Consider the following 24521-nt stretch of genomic DNA (forward strand, 5'->3'; position numbering starts at 1 on the left):
GGAGATAACCTTAAAAAGATAGCTGCTTAGCAGAACATCGGATTTCAGATGAGGCTGCAAAACTGACAGTACTGGTCCTCAAAAGGACATCCGGAAGCCAATTAAATCCTCATTTTAGAAGTTGCCTGTATATATATTTTGGTGAGTTTTTAATTCGTTTTGAAATAAGGTAAATAATATATATTATCACTACTAATATAGTAATAGTTCTATGAATATTTGGGGATTAAAAAAGTCAGTTCCATGGGAGACCACTATTTGGTAAAAACATCTTGCAGATAGGGATAAGTACCTGAAATTTAGAAACAAAATATTTATGCCATTTGGTGAAAATGAACATTGCTGAGAAGCTGTTTAAATAGCTGTAAGCATCAAAATTCTGTTACACAGCAGTTCTGCCATTTACACTGAATTCTTCATTGAGCAGTTTACCAGAATATTTCAACAACTCAGAAGCAAAAATCTGATTATGGGTAAAAATAAACAACACAACATGCCTTTGCAGCAGCATCTTCAGCTTCCCGTTTATGTTTGCTGATGTTGTGGTCCAGTTCCTTAATTTTAAGCTGAGAATCATTGTTTTGTTCCTTATGTGTTGCTACTTCAGCATATTTAGCTTTAATTACGTTGTCTTGGGCTGTTATCACTTCTTTTTGCTTGGTCACCTCTTCTTGAGCTTTATTTACAGACTCCTGAAACACAATTTGAAGACAACATATAGCAAAGTAATATGGACGTATTTTTAGTTTATTAAAAGATCATCTAACAAACTTTTGGGTAATTGGGATTGTGATTACAGGCAGATGGTCACCTAACCCTCTACATATTATATCCTTTTTAAAATGACTAATTTACATACAGGAGAAAACTTGTTCCACCAGTAGTAATAAGGTGTGATGCAGTGTTCATTCTGGAAGCAAAAAAGTTTCTACTGGATACAGCTTAGTTGGGATCAACTTGCGGGGGGGGGGGTGCGGACTATAGGAATCTAACTTTTGAAGTCTCAGAATAGTGGCATTTTTTTGGTAGTTAACAAGAAGATATGACAGATCCTCATACACCATTTACCAGGAGGGGGAGAATGTTGGCTGGGGTTTTCTACTTTTCCCTTCAATAGATATAAGCCATATTTACCAGTGACAATTGAAGTAATAATATTTGGTTCTAGCACAGGGGTCAAAAGAGAAAAATAAAAGAGAAACTTTTTTGAACAAATAGGTCTGTGGTACAAAGAAAAACTTTTTTGCTTTGACTTTTATTATCCCCCTACTTCCCAAGGTTGAAGCTATTCTATCTCCAAAGTGGTAATTATAACTGCAGTTCAGTCTGTCACCAAACCCTTCCCCCAGAAACTCCTTTGCTTCATTCTAGATCTTAAAAGAACTCTCAGAAATGTCTAAACCAAAAAAACCTAGTTCAGCTCATATATAGGTAAAAATCAAAGTAGGACAACCTGCTACAAGCCTCTAAGGAAGAATGGTTCTTCAAGATGAAACGCACAAATAAGGGCACCTGGGTGGCTCAGTGGGTTGCGCCTCTGCCTTCGGCTCAGGTCATGCATGATCTCAGAGTCCTGGGATCAAGCCCCACATCAGGTTCTCTGCTCAGCGGGGAGCCTGCTTTCCCCTCTTTCTCTGCCTGCCTCTCTGCCTACTTGTGATCTCTGTCAAATAAGTAAAATCTTAAAAAAAAAAAAAAATTTAGTGACTTTTTATTCATGCTCATTAGGAAATGATCATTTTGAGCAACAAAAATAATGTTATGCTTAGTTTACTGAATGTGCTCAAAGTGCTTTAATTTCCTTATAATGTTTAATCTGTGTCATTAGAGGTCTTTTGAGGAAGGAAAATAAATCATGGCATTCATATAAAAACCTAAAGGTATTTTAGCTTTTTGAAAGCTTTGAAGAACAAGAAAAGAAAGTGAAAAATACTCTGGTGATATTAACCAAAGGGAAAAATAATAGACACGGGTTTATTAACTAACACCATATCTAAAAAAACAGGTTTATGAAGATTCTCTCATGCCTACAGGTTAAAAATTGCATTGCAGGGGTGTCTGAGTGGCTAAGTAAGTTAAGCGTCTGCCTTCAGCTCAGGTCTTGATCCCAGAGTCCTGGGATCAAGGCCTGCATTGGACTTCCCACTCAGTGGGGAGCCATGGGGAGCCCTGCTTTTCCCTCTCCTCTGCAGCTACCCCTGCTTATGCTTGCTCTCTCTCAAATAATAAATCTTTAAAAAAAAAAAATTGCATTGCAGTTTTGACTAGTTTAGTCTTTTTTTATAAGAAATCTGTCACTAAGGTTGAACAGAAATGAAATTTTTATCTTGTCTAATTAGTTAGTAGGCAATTTCTTTACATAGCCTCCTAGGGGTGTCCTTTGATACTCTTATCAACAAAAGGAAACAATTTAGAATGCAGAGCCTTCTGCATTAGAATGCAGAACCACCATTTTATACTTTTCCATAAAGAGAAATGGAAATAGGTACATGCTCTGACTGACTTTATTTGGATTGAGAATGGAGTAGCTAATTTATTTTCACATTTATCTTTAGAAACATGTATCTAATTTTTAAAAAAATCCTATAACATGATGTCCATGAAAGACAGCAGAAAATATGGAGGGATAAAATGAAAAATATGAGATTAAGACAAATCAGAAAAAAAAGTAGATACTTTTAAAAACTAAAATTTACTTTGGAGGCAAAATAGAAACTGAAGAGAAACTAGAAAATTTAATAAGCAACACAAAAACACAAAGCTGAGAAGCATTTTGATCTCTTAATTTCAAAAAAGAATAAAAACTGTTATTCTATTGATTTGTCAAGGTGTTAAAAACAAAAAACAATTTGAATTTAGTCATGAAGAGAATGAAGAGGAAAGGCCTACTTTCCAAAACACCATAATGCTGCAATTAAAACAATCATTTCAAAGGAAAAACATACAAGAAAATATAGAAGTAGACGACACAAGGCAGGCAAAAACCCCACAGTGAAGATCAACTGAATGAAACTCCCTTTTTGAAAACTACCTACATTCAGTTTTCATGAAAATCAAGGATATCATTAACCAACAGTATCAACAGCAACATAATTGAAAAATCCAGCAACATGGTGACTATCGTCAGTGATAGTGTACTGTACATTTAGAAGCTACTGAGAAAGTAGATCATAAAAGTTCTCATCAGAAGGGAAAAAACTCATAACCGTGTGGTGGTGGATGTCAACTGGACTGACTGGGGTGGTCATTTTGCAATATATACAAATAAATCATTAGGCTGTATCCTTGAAACTAATACCTATCAATTATACCTCAATATGAAACAAAACAATTCAAAGTCAAAATTAAAGAAAGAGGGACAAGAGAGTAGTAGCCAATATTCATGACGGACAATCTCTAATAAAGACCTACCCACTATGAATTTACGGGTGACAGAAAATCATGTGAAATCCCCTCAGCCCTAAATCCATCCTTTACTTCCCCGCTTCTGATATCAGAACATTTCTCCCCCACCAGCGTCAACTGAAGTAAGCCTCCCCACTAAAGGATACTGTAGAGAAACCGTAGAAAGAAGCTTTACATCCCAGTTCTGGCATGCTTTTCTCAAAGGGAAGTTTGTCAGTGCCAGGGCCAGCAGCTCGCATGGCTGCCCTGACATCCAGCAGAGGGGCAAAGGGGAGCAGGGCTCTGCAGCATGTTCACACGGCCAACTTCTCCTGACATCCCATGTGGTATTTCCCTATGGATGGCTTCACCGCGTCAGTAAACTTCACCACTAGGGGGCCACAGTTTTGTCTTCTCTAACTAGATCTGGTTTTCAGCCCTACAAATACAATGAGGCTCTTTGCCAAATATGTTCCTTCCATGGATGCACTTGCTCAGCCCTTTGGGTGGTAATGGCTATTCCCCATATCCGCTGTTTCTCTGATCACTTAGCATTCTCCCTACTCTTTAGTGATCAATCCCACACCATTCCAAACTCCTACGGTAGTCATTTTTTTATTTGCATATTTGAATTATTTAGTTGCTTATTTGAATTACCACATAGTTTTTGTCTTGCTATTTCTCCAATATGGTAAGTAAACTGTACCTTGTTTTTAGCCACCTCAGCTGCCATTACTTCAATCTGTACTTCATAGGATTTGATAGCTTCATTTACAGCTTCAAGTTGCTGCTTATAGGATGCATGCTCTCTCTTGAGCTCTTCCAGCTCCAGAGTGATAGCTTCAACTTCCTGTAAGAAACCATTACCTACACATTCAACAGGCTATTACTGAAAAATGAATATATACATGTCAATAAAATCAGTAAGATTCTTATGCAGGTAAGACCCACAGCTTACTTATTCAGCTATCAAAATACATGTAAATGGTTTCCCCTGAAGAAGGAAGGAGAAAGGGTATTTATTTTCCTACATTAAAAAAAAAAAGACAAATGTATGTAGTTTTTACAGGTTCAAAGAACTTAGCATAAACTATTTCCTTTATCCTTTTAGTCCTACAGAGATAAATACAGAATTCTACATAAGAGATAAATTAGCAGAGGAAAAGTCTTCTTTAAAACATAATTACTCGATGTCGGGGAAAAAAAAAAAGTTTCTCAATTTTCTTCTTTTCCATTATACCCTTTAGTTTGTTAGAAGATACTCTGTGCAGTATTTAGTGACAGAATAGGAGGAAAAGTAGATTTAAATAAAAGTGTCTAGAAAAGTGATTCAGAGCACAGCCTTCGGAGATAGAAAAAGCTAGGTTCAAGTTCCAGCTTTGGCACTATCCAAAAGATAAAAGCAGTTATCACCCCCATCTACAACTGAGTGGCACTTTGTAAAAGTAACATGCTTTGTATTGTATCCATCTTTCACGGTATCCATTCAGAGATGATCACCAAATTAGAAAGGTCACAACTCAAGCCAACATGACTTAGCTCTACTACAGGATACAAGCTTTTGGTCCACTCTTAAGTGAAACATTTACAAAAAGGCAATTTTGCTCTTTCTCTAAAATTAGCAAGACAATACAACGCATCCTTACAATTAGTACCCTACATTACAAGGCTTCCAGCAAAATGTCTTTTGACTTAGATGAATAATTTATTGCCCAAAGCAGCACAGTGTGCTTTTAGATGTTGTGGTGAATACTGATGAGTAAGGCCAGCAAAGAAACTCTACCACCTTTAGGTCTATATTGACAATAAAAGATTGGTTCCATTTCAAGAAAGGTTATTACCTGTTGTTTTTCTTTCATTTTCTTACTAGAAGCATCTGCTTTCGTTTTGGCAAAATCCAGTTTTTCCTGAGCATCCTTCAGTTCTCGCTCTCTTTCAGCCTCTGCATTTTTCATTTTATTCTCCAATACTTCATATTTTTCTTCTGCTTTTTTCTGGATTTCTTTGGTGTTTTTTAAGGTCTCCTCACTTTCCTCTGCATCATAAAGTAGGCAAATGTGGCTAAATGAGGTCCTTCAACTATTAGAAGTTATACATAATGGTTTATAAAAGCCTTAAAAATTCACCTTTTAATAGGAGAAATGGCCTGAAAAACTGGAGGTTAAAATTAAAAAAAATTAACTGTTCCAACCTTATTCTAGAAATGTCATGTTGAAATACAGATCCTACCTGGTCCAGGATCAGATGGCTTTACTGGTGAATTCTACCAAACATTCAAAGATTTAATACCTACCCTTAAAGTCTTTGAAAAAAAAAAAAGAGGAGGGCACACTTTGAAAACTCATAAGGCCACTATTACCCTGATATCAAAACCAGACAAGAACACTGAGGTGGGGAATTACAGCCTAATAAACTGTGATGAACCCAGACACAAAAACCTTCAGCAAATATTAGCAAACTGAATTAAACGATACATTAAAAGGATGATACACCATGATCAATTGGGATATATCCCAAGGATGCAAGGCTGGTTTAACATTTGCAGTCAATGTGGTACACCATATTAACCAAATGAAGGATAAAGAGCATGTTTTTAACAGATGCAGAAAAAGCATTAGACCAATTTCAACATCCACTTATGACAAAATTCAACAAAGTGGTTATAAATGAAATATATCGCAACATAAAAAAGGCCATCAAGACAAACCCACAGCTAACATTGTACTGAATACTGAGAAGCTGAAAGTTTTTCTTCTAAGATCAGAAACAAGACAAGAAGGACTCTTGCCATTTTTCATCAACATAGTACTAGAAGACTTACTCAGAGCAATAAGGTGAAAGAAACAAACAAAGGCATCCATATTAGAAAGGAGTTAAACTATCTCTATTTGCAGTGACATACTATATACAGAAAATCCCAGACTCCAATAAAAAACTGTCAGAATAGACATATTTAAAAAAGTTGTAGGAGACAAAAATCAATGTACAAAAAACTGTTTTATGTACTAACAATGAACTGTCAGAGAAATTAAGAGAACAATCCTACTTATAATTCCATCAAAAAGAAAATAGTACCTAGGAAAAAATTTAACCTAGGAGGTAGAAAGACGCATATACAGAAAACTGTAACTCACTGATAAAAGAAATTGAAGAAGACACAAATAAACGGAAAGATATGCTGTACTCATGGATTGGGCGGATACTATTAAAATGTCCGTTATTACCCAACGCAATCCGCAGATTTGTTGAAATCCCTATCAAAATTTTAATGGCATTTTTTCAAACAATCCTAAAATCTGTATGGAGTCATAAAAGATTCTGAGTAGCCAAAGCTATCTTGAGAAAAAACAAGGGTGAGACAACATACTTCCTGATTTAAACTATAATACAAAGCTATAGTAATCAAAACAGTATGGAATTAGCATTAAAAACAGACTCATCAGTCAATGAACAAAACAGAGCCCAGGAATAAACCCATGCATGTATGGTCAATTAATTTATGACAAAGGAGCCAAGAATATACAATGAAGAAGGGGCACTTTCTTCAATAAATGGTGCTAGGAAAACTGGACAGCCACATGCAAAAGAATGAAACTGGACCACTTCCTTATACTACACATAAAACTTCACTCAAAATAGTTAAAGACTTGAATGTAAGACCTGAAACCACAAAACTCCTAGAAGAAAATGTAAGTGATAAGCTCCCTGGCATTAGTCTTAGCAGTGATTTTCTTTGGATTTCATGCTAAAAGCAAACAACAGAAGCAAAGATAAGTGGACAATATCAAACTAAAAGCAAGAGTAAAAAAACCCATCAATAAAAGGCAACCTAATGAATGAGAGAAAATATGTGCACATCATTTATCGATAAGGGGTTAATATCCCAAATCCCATACACCTCAAAAGAAAAAGTCAAACAGTCTGATTAAAAAATGGGTACAGTATCTGAATACACACTTTTCTACAGAAAACATAGTCAGTAGTTGCATGAAAAGATACTAACAGGGGATGCCTGGGTGGCTCAGTTGGTTGAGCAGCTGCCTTCGGCTCAGGTCATGATCCCAGCATTCTGGGATCGAGTCCCACATCGGGCTCCTTGCTTGGCGGGGAGCCTACTTCTCCCTCTGCCTCTGCCTGCCATTCTGTCTGCTTGTGCTCGCTCTCTCTCTCTCTCCCTCTCTCTCTCTCTCTGATAAATTAAAAAAAAAAAAAAAAAAGATACTAATATCACTAAGCATCAGGGAAATAAAAATCCTAACTATAATGAGATACCATCTCACACCTATTAGAAGGGCTATTATCAAAAAACAAGAAATAGGGCTGCCTGGGTGGCTCAGTGGGTTAAGCCTCTGCCTTCAGCTCAGGTCATGATCTCAGGGTCCTGCAAGCAAGCCCCACATCGGGCTCTCTGCTCTGCTCCCTCTCTCTGCCTGCCTCTCTGCCTACTTGTGATCTCTCTTTCTCTGTCAAATAAATAAATAAAATCTTTAAAAAAAAAAAAAACACAAGAAATAACAAGCATTGGAGAGGACATGGAGAAAAAGGAACACACACACTGCTAGTGGGAATGCAAACTGGCGCGGCAACAATGGAAAATAGTATGTAGGTTCCTCAAATAATTAAAAAATAGGTATGATCTAAATAAAAGTTCCACTTCTGGGTATTTGAAGAAAACAAAACACTAACTCAAAAATATATACATATATGTACCCTGGTGGTCACTGCAGCATTATTTGTAACAGCCAAGATATGGAAACAACTGAAGCATCCACCCATGGATGAACAGATCAAGATAATGTATGTGTGTAATATACAATGGAATATTACTCAGCCATAAAAAAGGAAACCTTGCCATTTGCAACAATATGGATGGACCCTGAAGGCATTATGCTAAGTGAAAAAAAGAGAAATACATATCACTTATATATGGAATCTTAACCAATTTTTTAAAAGCCTAGCTAATACATACAGAGAACAGATGAAAGGTTGGCAGAGGCTGGGGAGGGGGACGAGCTAATTTTTACTTTTATAAAAAGGGAAGAAATCTATTAGTGGGAATATTGACCTAAAGAATGAGAAAAACTAAAACTACCATATACAATTAAGTTCTAATTAAGTATAACACAAGTTCTTAAAATTAGAGGTAGAGACGGCTATAAAGTGAATTACGTCAAACATTTAAAATTTCCATTTAACAAAAATACTATAAATAAAGTTAAAAGACAAGCACATAAACCAAAAGATTTTCGTAATTCAGATAATCTACAAGAAATCAGAACTCTTAAGTACAAGCATAATACAAACAAACCATAAACAACTCAAAAGAAGAATGGGGAAAAGAAAGAGAAAATTCAGAGAAGTAGAAACCAAAATGTCCAAGGTCCAAGGAACATACATAGATCCCAAGCTGCACCAGCAAATCAAGGATCTGCAAGTTAAAATACTAATGAGCTATCTCTTCAGAACAATCAGATTGGAGATATTTTAGTCTTTTGAGAAAAGAAAGGATTTGGAGAAATGAGAACTTTCATATGCCACTGGTAGAAATGTATACTGCTGCAAATGGGCAGAATTTGGCAATATAATAATAATATCTAATAAAAATATTTAGAGTGATTAATTCAAATAAATATATAATAAAGAGGAGATCTAAACTATCTAAAGTAAGGTTAAGCAAAGAACGTTTTTATCTTACCAATGATTTTTTTAAGAGCATCTAATTCTTCTTGTTGCTGATGATACGAGCTTTGCTGGAGCTTGGTTTGTAATAAATCTGCCTCCTCAGTTTTCAGCTCCCACTGCTGTTTTAGTTGGCGATACCTTAGAAACAGAAAAATTTACAATAAATTATCACTTTTCTGATATTTGAGATATGCATTTAAACTACAGGCTTCTGGGGCGCCTGGGTGGCTCAGAGAGTTAAGCCTTTGCCTTCAGCTTGGGTCATGATCTCAGGGTCCTGGGATTGAGCCCCGCATCGGGCTCTCTGCTCAGTGAGAAGCCTGCTCCCCCCCTCTCTCTCTGTCTGCCTCTCTGCCTACTTGTAATCTGTCTGTCAAATAAATAAATAAAATCTTTAAAAAAATAAAAATAAAAAAATTAACTACAGACTCCTACCTAAAATAAGCTCATAATATAAACAATGTAAGATGCCCCTGGTTACAAGAATACCTTTGATGACTCATGTTTTTGAGGCATCAAATTCAAGTCTGATTTGGTCACTGAAGGTAAAGCACTCTGAATGACCAATACTGATAATAACTATATACAGAAATACTCTTAATTTTAGAAAACACTAAAAATAACCTTGGAATAAATAGGTTCCCTTAAAAATGGTCTCTCCTACTGATTCTTACCAAGAAAAACTCCACCATAGCTCCCCACCAAAAAAAAACACATTAAAATGTAACCACCACACAAAATTTCAAAAATCTGGTTATCAATTCTCATTTTCAAATATTACACATAGTTCCCCTAAATTTTGTAATGAGACCAATAGTTGGAAAAGGTGCAGTACTTAACTTAAACATTACAGTGCGCTCTTCTTGCAAATCCTAAAATTCTAGCCCATTTCTAGCTGCTGAAAATTCTTTGTTTGGAAGGTATTTAGCTAATTCAGCTGCAGTGAAATTTTAAGCTGTAATAAATTCACAAAGAAGTTTGGCACTAGAAATTCATGAGGTCTGAGGAAAAAGGAAGGAAGCAACTTATAAAACATAAATACTCCCTAGAGTATTCTTGCCTGAGAATGCTTGACAGCAATTAAAGCCACAATTTTCAAGCCATTTCTCAATTCATTTTAAAAATGTGGAGTGCAGAAATTTGAAAGAAGTTAGAAGCTATTTTCCTAATATGGTCCGTGAAAGAATGGCTTTAAGACCTTTCCACTTTCATATTTTAAAAGTAGGCTCTATGGAGCCTAACGTAGGGCTTGAATTCACAATCTTCAAATCAAGACCTGAGCTGAAATCAAGTCACATGCTTAACTGACTCAGGCACCCAGGCGCCTCCCACTCTCATTATTTTTAAGAATCTATTTCCTTTCCTTGACCTCAATACCACAATCAGTCCAAAAGACAATTCTGCAAAATAACTTTATCCACCAGTATTGGATCATTTAACAGTCCCAAGCCAAATACAAACTCACCACCTTGCCAAAGCTTCCACAGATCTCAGTAATCTTCTTCCCATCTTTTTCACAGAGAAGTTCATTCACTTCTTGGTAATTTATGTTAATGAAGGTAAAAGCAGACTTTACATGTATATGGTTGAAAGTGGGCTTTTGATAAAATTTCTATCTTAGAATGATTATGACCATCTCTTCCATATGTATAGTAGTCCAAAAAAGTTTTGGCACTATTCCAAGCTTTGGTAATTCAGAAGATGAATGCTTAAAAATGTACAAATATATATATATATATGTGTATATATATACACATATATATACACATATATATATATATATTTCTAGTTTGTTAGCATATATACTTTGACTTTTATTCAGTATTGTAAATTCTGAATAAAATCTTTGGTTTTAACTGCTCCCATTTGTCATCTTCAGAGAGAACAGAAAAACTTAGAAACATTCAAATAATGTACTTTTAAAGTTTGTGGCATTTTTCCTTTCTTTGGAGTTAGCATTAACTAATGTTTTACCAATTTAACTCTTTTTATTGTTTTGCCAGCTATATATATGAAAACAAGAAGGAAGAGATTTTTCTGTTTCGTTTACTGCTACATTCCCACTCCTAGAACAGTACTTGGCAAACAAGAGGCACTCAGTAGTAAAAAACATTAACTGACCAAAAAAAAGTTACATTAAATAGCATGATCCCAATTGCAAAAAAATAAAAATATGTATCTAACCATATCATACACAAACGGAAGTAATGTTGAGAAGCACACATGTATACCCATATCCACACCCATACAGAAGAAACACTGTAAGAAAATGCTTTAATTTTAACAGTGTCTTTCTGACATAAACTTATTTACTTCCTCAGTAGGCAACCCAGCGATCTTTATTATCTACAGGACAGCCACAAGCTGCTAAATTTAATGTTGGCATCCGAAATGATGCTATACTGTTCATAATTTAAACCAAGGACTCCAGTATCCTCTGGTATCAGACTCCAGAGTATCTATGGATTTTCCCACCAATCCCAGTAAAATGTTAACAGTGTATCTCAACAGGGAAAGAAAAATATTTGGCTGGGTTTTTTTCTTCCTTTTGTTTAATTAGCTTTCCCTATTTCCTTAAAAGAAAGACATTATTTTTATCAGAAAAAGTAAAAAACTGATATCAAGTTATCAACTCATAATTTATTCAAAGAAAAGCAAGGATATTATGAAAAAAGGCAGAAGTTGTATTTCTTTAGATAAAATTCTTTCATTTTCTACCATGGGAGTCTCTGACCAAAAAGAACACAGAAATAGAACTTAATCTGACAAAAGTCTTACTTTTCAGCTGTATTTTTAAGACCTGCTAATTCCTCATCTAGAGTCTGTAGCTTATTCTCCTTCATTCTCAGTTCATCTTGAACATCTTTGAGTTCTTGAAACTTGGTTAAAATAGAAGCTGCCTGGGATCGAGCACCTGATAGAAATAAATTGTAACAGGCCTTAGACATTAAGTTACTGCATATTTAGTAGACAAAAACTTTCTAAGAATTATACTTGAAAAGATTCAATAGCCAACCTTTTATAGTAAAGATACAGAACTCATTTTATCATTAGAATCTCAGGGCATACATAATTGATAGGAAGATACTTCTAAGCAGAGTTGATACAGAATTGATTTTATCATTAGAATCTTAGGACATACATACTTGATAAGAAAATACTTGTAAGCAGATGTGATAGATTGTTTATTCAAAATAATCACTGCCCCTTCCTACTGGGCCCATTTCTCTCAGGGCCATTTTCCTCTCCAATATTGGCAAAGCCATGTGGTTTGCTCTGACCAATGAAATGGAAAATGTGCCTCTTTTAAAAGTAAGCTTTAAAAGACAGCACATAATTCACCATTTGTTTTCCCTCTCCCCTGAGAAAAGCACGTTCAAAGTAGGGACTATTTTTCCCTCAGCCTGGGTTCCAAAAAGAGAATAACAATGAACAAAGAGATAAATGACCTACAGGTAAAGTAGCATAATTATGGTACTCATTATAAGTGACTGAGATTTGAGGGCTATTTTTTACCACATTCTAACCTGGTCTAAACTTTGATATAGCAGAGGAAGCAGAGGAAATTGGTTTCACTTTACAAGCAACTATAATTGTCTGACAATAATAGGTTGAGTTATGTTGGCAAGAAAACTCTAGGTTTGATGGGAGAATGCAAAGGTCAATTAGCAATGCTATATGAGCACTTTGGTAATACAATACAGGGATATTTTTGCCATCCCTAAAGTAGGAACTTCAAGAACATCCAAATCGATGAAATCTAAAATGTTTCTTGTATTTTACATATTTAAAAATACATTATCTCTCTTTATCATCCAATTATAGATACTAATCCTTTATTGTATATACTGGAATTCATTTCACAGCTATTGTTTCCTTGGCCTATAAAGAAATTAAGTCATAGGCATTATACAGTCTCTTGATTTGGTTCAAAGCACAAACAGTGAAAACAGATGACCTGAATTCAAATCCTGGGCTTTGCCAGTTACCGACAAGTTATTTAACCACTCTGTCATTAGTTTCCACAACTGTATACTGCAGATGATAGTAATATACCTACCACGTAGCTGCTATAAGAATGAAAGGAGTTCATTATTTAAAGCTCTGAGAATACGTCTTCATAAAGTAATAGAAATGTTGTGTATCTGCATTGCCCAGAAACCCATTAACTATCTGTGGTCACAGATTCCTTGAAATGTGACTAGGACAATCAAGGAAATTATTTTCATTTAACTTTAATTATCATAATTAAGTGTAAGAGCCGCATATGGTTACTGTACTGGATGGCACAGTCTCACAATGTTGCCTGTTACATAGGAAGTACTATTTAGGGTTAGTTACTTAATCACTCAACATAGATCTGGAAACTCAATGTGGCAAATGTTAGAATAAGAAGAAAATGATCATTATCTTATTCTCAAGGACATATTTAATTTTATTTACTTTTCACAGATGTAGTGGCATATACCCAAATTAGAACTTAACATTTCCTGAACAAGGGTAAAAATGTATTGAATTAAAAAAAAATTTCCAGCGGCTAGAATATCCTAATAGGACAAAATGCAAGAGGGAAAAAAAAAGAAAAAACAAAAAAACCTAGACTTAAGAGACTTGAGAAAAATTTTAAAAAAGCAACAGGACAACAGGACTGATTTATTACAGTATGAGCTCCTTGAGGGCTGAGACATTTTAGAATTTCTCCGTATTTATTTTAAAAGATTTAACTTATTTAATTGAGAGAAAGAGAGTGAGAGAGAGTATGAGAGGGGAGAAGGTCAGAGGGAGAAGCAGACTCCCTGCATAGCTGGGAACCCAATGCAGGACTAGATTCTGGGACGCCAGGACCAGGACCTGAGCCGAAAGCAGTCACTTAACCAACTGAGCCAGCCAGGCGCCCCTAATTTCTCCGTATTTAATTAAATATCTGTGACATGGTAGGTATTCAAAAGAAAACCCAATTCTTTTTTTTTTTTTTTTTTTTCGTGTACGCAGGTTTATTACTTCATACTTCATAATCACAATAATGATGCAGTCTTCTTTATGAAATCAGCATTCATAACCTATAAAAATGCCTAACAGAAAGGTGCACTATTTATTTAAAAAAAAAACTGTGAAACCATTTTCATAGACAAAGGTAATAAATAACTCAAAAATAAAGGGCATTGGCATATTCCAAAATTGGATAGCTAAATATTTGAAAAATGAATTTTCTCCCTAAATAATTTCAATGTAATCCTCAAGAAAATATCAACAGGAGTTTCTATGGAAATTCACAAACTGATTGCAAAACTCAAATGGAATGCTCAAGAACAGCCATGGTAATTCTGAAAATAAAAATAAAAAAGAACAATACAGGAAGAGTAGGCTTTTCAAAAATTAATGTGTCAAAAAAGTTCTACTACTTAAAGAGGTGTGACATTTGCACAGACCAGATAAATAGATCAAAGTCTCAGAGTAGCTTCCATAAACAGACACTTATACATATGGAGACTTAGTATATATTAAAGGAAAGCATTTCAAATCACTGGGAAACCATGGGACCATTCAACAAATGGTTTGGGGAGAAAATTTGGAAACAAATTTTACTCATTGCCTCTGACCAGTGAAAAGTAGAAATCCTATATGGTTTACATAGCTTAAAATGCTTCGAAACTATAAAGGATTTAGGGAAAACAGAACATATTCATGGTTTGGGGATTTTCTAAAAATATCCAAAATACAAAAATCCATCAATAAAAGAATATATCGGGGGACCCCTGGGTGGCTCAGTTGGTTAAGCAGCTGCCTTCGGCTCAGGTCATGATCCCGGCGTCCTGGGATCGAGTCCCGCGTCGGTCTCCTTGCTCGGCGGGGAGCCTGCTTCTCCCTCTGACTCTGCCTTCCACTCTGTCTGCCTGTGCTCGCTCTCGCTCTCTCTGTTGTTTTGCTGTGGTGAGCACTGGGTGTTGCATGAAGTGTTGAATGACCAAATTGTATACCTTGAACTGGTCGCAGGCTCGGAGAGCTCGGAGCGCGGCCAGAGGTCAGGCAGACGGGAGTAACTGGGCGCTGTTCTCTGAGGGCGCACTGAGGAGTGCGGCCCTGGGCTCTCGGCTCCTCCGGGCCGGAGACCAGGAGGCCGCCATTTGTATTCCCGTCCTCTGGAACTCTACGGAAAGCGCTCCAGAAAACCCAATTCTTAAATTAGAAATAAAACTCTGGATCAAGTCATTCTGAACCCACAATTTCCATTTTTAATTAAAAAAAAAAAAAAGTCCCATCCTATTTACCAAAGTTTTGAGAAAACAATGATATAAAACCTACCTCCAAGACTGGCATGGAAGATGGAAGCAGAATAGAAGGATCCCAGGCTGACCTCATACCATGAATACAACTAGATAACTATGAAATCATCCAAAATACCCCAGAAATTGACCTGAAGACTGGGAGAAAAGAGACCACACCAAAGAAGGTAGGAAGTATGGAGGTGTGATTTGGGAGAGAAACAGCAGCTGTGGTGGAGTAAGGAGCTATGGTCAGAACTGGACTAGCACAGAGGGGAGGCCACACAGGGAAGACAAATCCCCATAACAACTGGCTTCACAAGTGAGAGGGTCCAAATTTCATGAGTTATGGCAACCAGCAGAGCTTTAAACCTACAGTTTTAAAGGTCAGCATGCTTGGCTCTGGGAGAGCCCCAAGGGTATTGTTTTTTGGACAGAGTGTGGAAAACAGCCCACCAACAAACAGCATGGTAATAGCTTTCTGAGGAACACCAAGGGACATGGTGGGGAGGTTATGACCCCATCTAGAAGCATGTCCCAGAAATACAGCATTCACAGATAGACCCCCTCCTAGAACAAAGGAATGAGCAGGCATCATTTCCCTCTCCCACCTCTCAGTATAAACACAGGAACACTTGTGGGAACCAACCGAGCAGACACTTGCTACCTAACATTCTTACACCAAAACTCCAACTCCCATGCTCAGGTGGATTCCACCTTCCCAATCATTCTTGCCGCGGCCCAGAATAGAAGGTTCCCACCCCCAGAAGAACGGTCCAAAGCTCTGGCAACACCGTGTCTCCCAACGTGGGAATTTACAGGGCCTCAGTTCTACTGGCAACAGGTCTCATTTCACAAAAAGACCAGAGCACACCTAGTTAAAAATGCTCCACATTCAGGCCAGGGACTAAATACTGCCCAAAATAGGCAAAGAGAGCCTCTGCAGACAACAGACTTGAAGGATAAAGAGGCCGGGACACAATGCAGACACTCCCAGAAACACTGGGTCCTGGAAAATAGGGGACACTATACTGCTGGGCACTATAGGGACTTCCTCTCCTTCGAGCCATTACCATCAAGAATAGGAGAGAACTTTCCTAACACAGAGAAACAGGAACAAACATCAACAAAATGAGAAGACAGAGAAATCTGTCCTAAAGAACAAACTAGGCCATAGCCACAGATCCAAGCAAAATAAATGCAAGTAACATGAGTGAAAGAGAATTTATTTAATTTTAAAGATTTTATTTATTTTTGAGAAAAAGAGCAAGCGCGTGAGTACAGGGGAGGGGCATAGGGAGAAGCAGACTCCCCACTGAGCCCAATGCAGGGCTTGATCCCAGGATCCTGGGATCATGACCTGAGCTGTAGACAGATGTTTAACCAGCTGAGCCACCCAGGTGCCCTGAAAGAGAATTTAAAGTAATGATCATAAATGTACTGCACTTGAAAAAAAAAGTGGAAGACATCAATGAGACCCTTAACACAGAAATAAGAAAAAGAACCAATCAGAGATGAAAAGTGCAATAAATGAATTTACAAACACCCGTGATGCAACAGACAATAGGCTGGAAGAAGCAGAAAAGCAAATTAATGACCCAGAAGAGAGATAGAAAATAATCAACCTTAAAAGAGAAAAAAGAACTATGCAAAAAGAAAATAGATTTAGGGAACTCAGTGACTTCCATCAAGTGTAGTAACATTCATATTGTAGGGATCCCAGAAGAATAAGAGAGAGAAAAGGGAGTGGAAAGTTTGAAGAAATAATACCTAAAAACTTTTCTAATCTGGGGAACGAAACAGATAACCAGACCCAGGAGACGAAGAACCCCCCAAAAAATCCACAAAAGCAGATCCACATGAAGACATATTGTAATTAAAATGTCTAAATTTTAAAAGGATCAAGACAAAAGAAGACAGTAACCTATCAGGGAAACCACATAAGGCTATCAGCAGATTTTTCAGCAAAATCTTTGAAGGCCAGAAGGGAGTGGCACGAAATACTGAAAGTGAATGAGAAAAAGATGCTGCCAAGAATATTCTATCCAGCGAGGCTATCATTCAGAATAAAAGGAGAAAGAAACAGAAAAACAAAAATTAAAGCAATTCATGGCCACTACACCAGACCTGCAAGAGACTGACTAGCAAGGAAAGACCAAAGTGACAGCAAGAAAGTGGGGAACACAGAAGTAATAAAAATATTTCTTTAAAAAAAAAAAAAAAAGGAACTCCCAAAACACAAGGATGTAAAATATCCAAATACCTAAATGTGGGGAGGAGAACAGTAAAACTGGGCTCAAACTTAAGCAAATTGTTTCCTAATATAGACTGCTACATGCAAAAGATATTATACGCAAACCTAAAGATAGCCAAAAATTTAAAACCACTAAAAGAAATAAAAGGAAGAAAAAGGAATGCAAATATTATCATTACAGAAAACCAGCATACAGGAAAGAAAGAGGAGCAAGGACGAGAAAAACTTCAGAAACAAGTAAAATGGCAATAAATACATACCTATCAATGATTATTCTGAATGCCAGTGGACTAAACACCCCAATCAAAAGAAATAGGGTGACAGAATGCATTAAAAAGAAAAAAAAAAAAAATAAAGACCCATCTGTATGCCGCCTATGAGAGACATTTCAGACCTAAAGTCACCTGAAGTTGAAAGTGAGAGGATGAAGAAACATTTATCATACAAATGGATGTCAAAAGAAAGCTGGAATAGACAATATATATCAGACAAAACAGATTTTAGAACAAAGACTATAGTAAGAGACAAAGACACTATATAATAATAAAGGGGACTATCCAACAAAAGGACTGAACAACTGTAAATATTTACACACTCAACATGGGAGTACCCAAATATATTAAACAGTTAATAGCATAAATGAACTAATCAACAGTCATACAATAATAGTAGGGGACTTTAATACCCACTTACATCAGAGGAAAGATTGGTCAGAAAATCTACAAGGAAACAGTGGCTTTGAAAGATACACCGGAACAAATGGATTTAACAAATATATTCAGAACATTTCATCCAAAGTAGCAGAATACACATTCTATTCAGGTACACAGGGAAAATTCTCCAGAACAGATGACATATTACGCCACAAAAGAAGTCTCAACAAATTCAAAAACACTGAAGTTTTACCATGCATCTTTTTGGACCACAACCTTATGAAACTAGAAATCAAGCACAAGAAAAAAAATCCACAAAGAGGACAAATAAATGGAGGATAAAAACATGCTACTAAATAATGAATGGGTCAGCCAGAAAAAATCAAAGAAATCCAAAGATACATAGAAGCAAATGAAAATGAAAACACAAGAGTCCAAAACTTTTAGTATAGAGCAAAAGCAGTTCTAAGAGTAAAGGTTATAAAGACGGAGCTGTAAGACCTGAAACCATAAAATTCCTGGAAGACAGTACAGATAGTAATGTCACTGATACAGGTCATAGCAACATTTTTCTAGACGCATCTCTCAAGGCAAGGGAAATAGAAGCAAAAATAAACATTTGGGACTAAATGAAAATAAAAAGCTTCCACACAGCAAATAAACAATGAACAACACTAAAAGCCTACAGAATGGGAGAAGATATTTGCACCTGACATATCTGATAAAGGATTAGTATCCAAAATATATAAAAAACTAATAAAACTCAACATCCCAAACCCAAAAAATCCAATTAAAAATGAGCAGAAGACATGAAGAGACATTTTCCAAATAAGAAATACAGATGACCAATAGACAAACGAAAAGATGTGCAACATACTCCACAAGGAAAGGCAAATCAAAACTACGAGGTATCACCTCATATCTGTCAGAATGACTAAAATGAAAAACGTAAGAGACAAGTGTGGCAGAGGATGTAAAGAAACAGGAACTCTTTTTGCACTGTTGGTGGGAATGCAGACCAGTGCAACCCCTGTGGAAAACAGTATGGAGGTTCCTCAAAAGGTTAGAAATGGAACCACCCTATGATCTATCAATCACACCATTGGATATTTACACAAAAAATACAAAAACACTAATTCAAAGGGATACAGGCACCCTTATGTCTACTGCAGCATTATTTACAATATCCAAATTATGGAACCAGCCCACTTCTCCATTAACTGAAGAATGGCTAAAGAAGAGCTGGTGTATGTATGTGTGTATACATATACACACATACACACACAATGGAATATTATTCAGCTATAAGAAAGAAGGAAATCTTGCCATTTGCAAAGACATGGAGAGAACTAGGAAATATAAAGCTAAGTGAGATAAGTCAGAGAAATACCATATGCTTTCGCTCATATGTGGAATTTAAGAAACAAAGGAGAGAAAGAGAGATAAGCTGAGAAAGGCTCTAAACTATAGCGAACAAACTGATGTTACCAGATAGAGGGTTGGTAAGGCGACCAGTGAAATGCATTACAGGGATTAAGGAGAGTAGTTGTCAGGATGAGCACCAGGTATTGCATGAAACTGTTGAATCAAAAAACTGTACATCTGAAATTAATATATCATTGTATTTTAACTATACTGGAATTAAAATTTACTATAAATAAAATTAAATAAAAAAGAAAAATACAATCAATATTGCATGATTCTTTTTACTTTTTTGTTTTATTATTTATTTAAATTCAGTTTAACTAACATATACTGTATTATTAGTTTCAGAGGTAGAATCTATAGTGATTCACCAGTTGCATATAACACCCAGTGCTCATTCCATCAAGTGCCTCCTTAATGCCCATCACACAGTTATCCCAACAACCCCACTTTCCCTCCAGCAAACCCCATTTTTTCCTAGGGTTAAGTCTCTTATGGTTTGCCTTCCTCTAGTTCCCTTATTTTTCCTTCCCTTCCCTTATGTTCATTGGTTTCTTAAATTCCACGAGTGAAATTATAATTTTCATCTTTCTCTGACTTATTTTGCTCTACATAATAATTTCTAGTTCTATGTCATCGCAAATGGCAAGATTTCATTCTTTTTGGTAGCTGAGTAATAGTCGCATGTGTGTGTGCACGTGCATGTACATACACATATATCGCATCTTTATCCATTCATCTGTCGATGGACATCTGGGGTCTTTCCATAGTTTGGCTATTGTGGACATTGAAGCTATAAACGTTGGGGTGCATGTGCCCCTTCAGATCACTCTGTTTGTATCTTTGAGGTAAATAACCCAGTAGTGCAATTGCTGGTTCGCAGGATAGCTCTATTTTTAAATACTATTTTCCAGAGTAGCTGCACCAGTTTGCATTCCCACCAATAGTATAAGACAGTTCCCCTTTTCCCACATCCTTGCCAACATCTGTTATTTCCTGAGTTGTTAAGCATAGCCATTCTGACCAGTGTGAGGTGGTATATCATTTAGTTTTGATTTTATTGCCCTGATCCAAGTGATGTAGAGAATTTTTTCTTTCATGTGTCTCTTGTCCATTTTTATGTCCTCTTTGGAGAAATGTCTGTTCATTTCTTCTGCCTGCTTCTTGACTGGATTTTTTGGGTTTTTTTCAGTGTTGAGTTTAATAAATTCTTTATAGGTTTTTGGATACTATATCTGATAAGACATTTGCAAATATCTTCTCCCATTCTGTACGTTGCCTTTTAGTTTTGTTGACTGTTTCCTTTGCTGTGTAAAGGCTTTTTATCTTGATGAAGTCCCAATAGTTCATTTTTCCTTGTTTCCCTTGCCTTTGGAGATGTGTTTTGGAAGTTGTTGCTGTGGCTAAGGTCAAAGAGGTTGCTGCCTGTGTTTTCCTCTAGGATTTTGATGGAGTCCTGTCTCACATTTAGGTCTTTCAACCATTTAGAGTTTATTTTTGTGTATGGTACAAGAAAGTTCCAGTTCCCTTTTACTTTTAATACATGCAGTACATTAGAGTATTAATCTTATCTTCTAGGCTTTTCCTTTCGTTGCTGTTTGTCTCGTATCTTGTTTATCTTTCTAGTTACTTATTTTTACCTTTTTTCATCATTTAAGCCCAAAAGTAAAGCCCAAAAAACCCACAACCAACCCTAAAAATAAATAAAAAGTCAACTCCATAAATCTTTCCAGAAAACAGTTCTTAAGCATATCAGTTTACTAGAGATATCTATATCACCAGTAAACTGATATGCTTAAGAAGTGTTTTTTTTTTTTAAATATTATTTATTTATTTATTTGACAGGCAGAGATCACAAGGTGGCAGAGAGGCAGGCAGAGAGAGAGAGAGGGAAGCAGGCTCCCTGCTGAGCAGAGAACCCGATGTGGGACTCGATCCCAGGCCCCCGAGATCATGACCTGAGCCGAAGGCAGCGGCTTAACCCACTGAGCCACCCAGGCGCCCTAAGAAGTGTTTCTGATTCTCCTTTTTACAATCTTACCTATCTCCTAGAACTACTGAACCATTCAATAAACTAATGATATGGTTCCTGGCACATCCTAAGTTCTCGATAAACATACAGTAGAAAGAATATTTAGTAGCAGTTCAACATTAGCTCTGAAGTCCAACTCTGAGTTAAAATACTAGTTCTAACACTATTTGCTATTAAATGAATTACTAAATTTCTTCTAATTTCAATTTCATTCCCTAAAAGAATGGGAAAAGTAATAAAACTACCTTTATGGAAGAGTTGTAAGGAAGGAACGAGGAAAAAAAAAAAAAAAGCAAATATGTATAGCACCTGACATAGAATGAATTAAACATTACCAATTTTTATTCTTTGTAAATAAATAAAAAAGCAACCTACCTCCACTCAATGTACCATGAGGATCAAATATTTCACCCCCAAGAGTTACAGTTCTAGTCATTATCCTTTTATCAAAGGCCACTTTTTTTGCATTATCCATATTATTACAAACAAACGTTGTTCCAAAGACAAATTCCATTGCTTTCTGAAGTTCTGGCTTGTATTCAACCAGGGAAAGAGCCACATGAACATTGTTAGGACCAACCTGTGGGAAAACAACAGATATGTCACAGTACATACTACCCCTTTCCTTTCAAATATTATTTTACAAAACAGAACCAGTATACTAGAAATTTAAGTACCTCTCACCTAGCACTACAGCTCCTTCTGAACTTTCTAAAATACTATGGAAAACTCAAGAGTTTTAGGAAAAAATTCAAGTTTAAACACTGAAACTTCTATGGCTAAGTAAAATGTTTAAAGCACTAGGCATTATGACAGTGTCTGTCAAGCAAGAGCCACTACCAAGTTTCTAAATCCAAAATGGACTATTTGGACACATTCTCTTAGTTAAAATATAGCAATTGCTAGATCAACACTATTATATAAAATGTTTTATTTCAATTATTAATTTATTTACTCTGTAGTGAATACTTTTTTTTTTTTTTTTTTAAAGATTTTATTTATTTATTTGAGAGAGAAACAGTGAGAGAGAGCATGAGCGAGGAGAAGGTCAGAGAGAGAAGCAGACTCCCCATGGAGCTGGGAGCCTGATGCGGGACTCGATCCCCGGACTCCGGGATCATGACCTGAGCCGAAGGCAGTCGTCCAACCAACTGAGCCACCCAGGCATCCCTGTAGTGAATACTTTTTCACTCAAATTAAACATGCTATGGCAGCCACCTGTCAGTTACAGAAAAACACAACTAACAATTTTAAGGGCAAAAAAAAATTTTAAATCCCTCAGTGTTTTATTTTGATCCAACTGCCTCTTCTCAACCTTTGTTGATGTGTACTTCTGCTCATCTTTTTAAAACAACTAAACATACTTTAAGGAGCTTAGTAGCAGCAAGATAAATCAAAATTAAAGCAGCTCTGTATAACAAATGTTCAGCATTGCCCTCTGACACAGCAGCAGCCATTAAAAAGGTTTGGCTAAGGGACCTGGGTAGAAGTATTTTTGCTGCTACTTGAAACCACAATTTACTTCTTACACTGGGACTTGTCTAAAAGCTGACGTAACTTCCAAAACCTTCCAGACCCAATGGTGATTTTTCAAAGTAAGCAAAGCACTAACCAGAAACACCACCTTTCAATTACTCCGCACTCATTTTCCTTCTGCTGAGAGTATACAGGTCAATACAACCGCATTTCGAAATAATTCATTAAAGACTTCTCAATATCAGCAAGAACACTGAGTATCCACTTTGTAGTTTAATTATACATGCATTTCTAGGTTTCACAGAACTGTCCTTTCAACTGATGCACTTGGAATGCCTGCTCAATAACAAACTGGTAATACTGCTGAACATTAGGGCTGGCATCATGCTATTACCCAATGTTACACAACTATAATTGCCTATTAAATGTACTGCCTTGTATTCCTTTGGGGTTTGTTTTTATTTTTTATTTTTTTACTAATAGCTATATCACTTTATATCCACCTCAGCAGCTGAATGGGTATCCGGGTCCCCTGCTTTTCATGTTCAGAGGCAATCTACAGAACTCTAATAGAGAAGCATCTCTTTAAGACTGATACATAACTCCCACAACAGTTGTCACTATGGGCAGTTTAACAGTGGCTAGCATGAAAAAAAAAAAAAAAACTAAAAAGAAATCTGGTATTTATAAGCTCTGTAATTCTAGTAATTCAGAGATTGGAAATTTCCTACTTGCATATGATAATCATATGACCTGACTGAAGGTTTAAAGACATTTTAACACTGTGACTTTGAAATACCAAAGGTAGTTTTAGTTTTGCACCATTTCTATTCTCCTTCCATCTGTTTTCATAAAAGCCAACATTTTTTTTGTAGCATAAATGTGTAACAACAAAATTTTGTAGTTCTACATATGATTATGTCCCCCAAGTTAATGTCCTCTAACTAAAACAAAGCAAAACAAAAAAAAAAAGTAAGGTGTAGATAAATCATATAAAGACAACTTACGAGATTCTGAGCGACCCTCAGAGTTTCTGGAGCAATACATCTGGCTGAAATTTTATTGAGTGGAATTATAGTGTATCGACGTTTCAATTCCCCCTTTTCTAGTAACTTTTTTCCAGTAACCTAAAAAATTGTGCATTTGAAATAAGTAAATAAAATATTAATGACAGAAAACAATCCGAGGTAAAGAGTACAACTTTAGGAATCCTCAACTGTTTAGTGCCTAGTATCCTGAACAATGGAAAGTCTAAAACTTGATAATATATGTTCTGGATTCCTGAGTTAGCACGAGACTTCTTTGGGAATACAGTTAATCAAATATGATATAATCAATAGTATAATAAAAAG

General features: G+C 36.2%; 1 protein-coding gene across 3 annotated transcripts in view; it reads right to left on the bottom strand.

The window, feature by feature from the left end:
* The window catches only part of SMC2 (structural maintenance of chromosomes 2), a 60987-nt gene that overhangs the window by 13063 nt on the left and 23403 nt on the right, over window positions 1-24521 (bottom strand). For all 3 annotated transcript variants that reach the window (XM_032307573.1, XM_032307571.1, XM_032307570.1), the window contains exons 14-20: window positions 24177-24296; window positions 22069-22273; window positions 11845-11980; window positions 9080-9204; window positions 5226-5419; window positions 4091-4234; window positions 498-692 (exon numbers count right to left, since the gene is read on the bottom strand). In XM_032307573.1, coding sequence (XP_032163464.1) covers window positions 498-692; window positions 4091-4234; window positions 5226-5419; window positions 9080-9204; window positions 11845-11980; window positions 22069-22273; window positions 24177-24296 — 1119 coding nt within the window. The remainder of the gene's footprint in view (window positions 1-497; window positions 693-4090; window positions 4235-5225; window positions 5420-9079; window positions 9205-11844; window positions 11981-22068; window positions 22274-24176; window positions 24297-24521) is intronic.

Source organism: Mustela erminea, chromosome 12 (assembly GCF_009829155.1).
Source record: "Mustela erminea isolate mMusErm1 chromosome 12, mMusErm1.Pri, whole genome shotgun sequence".
NCBI classification, from domain to species: Eukaryota; Metazoa; Chordata; class Mammalia; order Carnivora; family Mustelidae; genus Mustela; species Mustela erminea.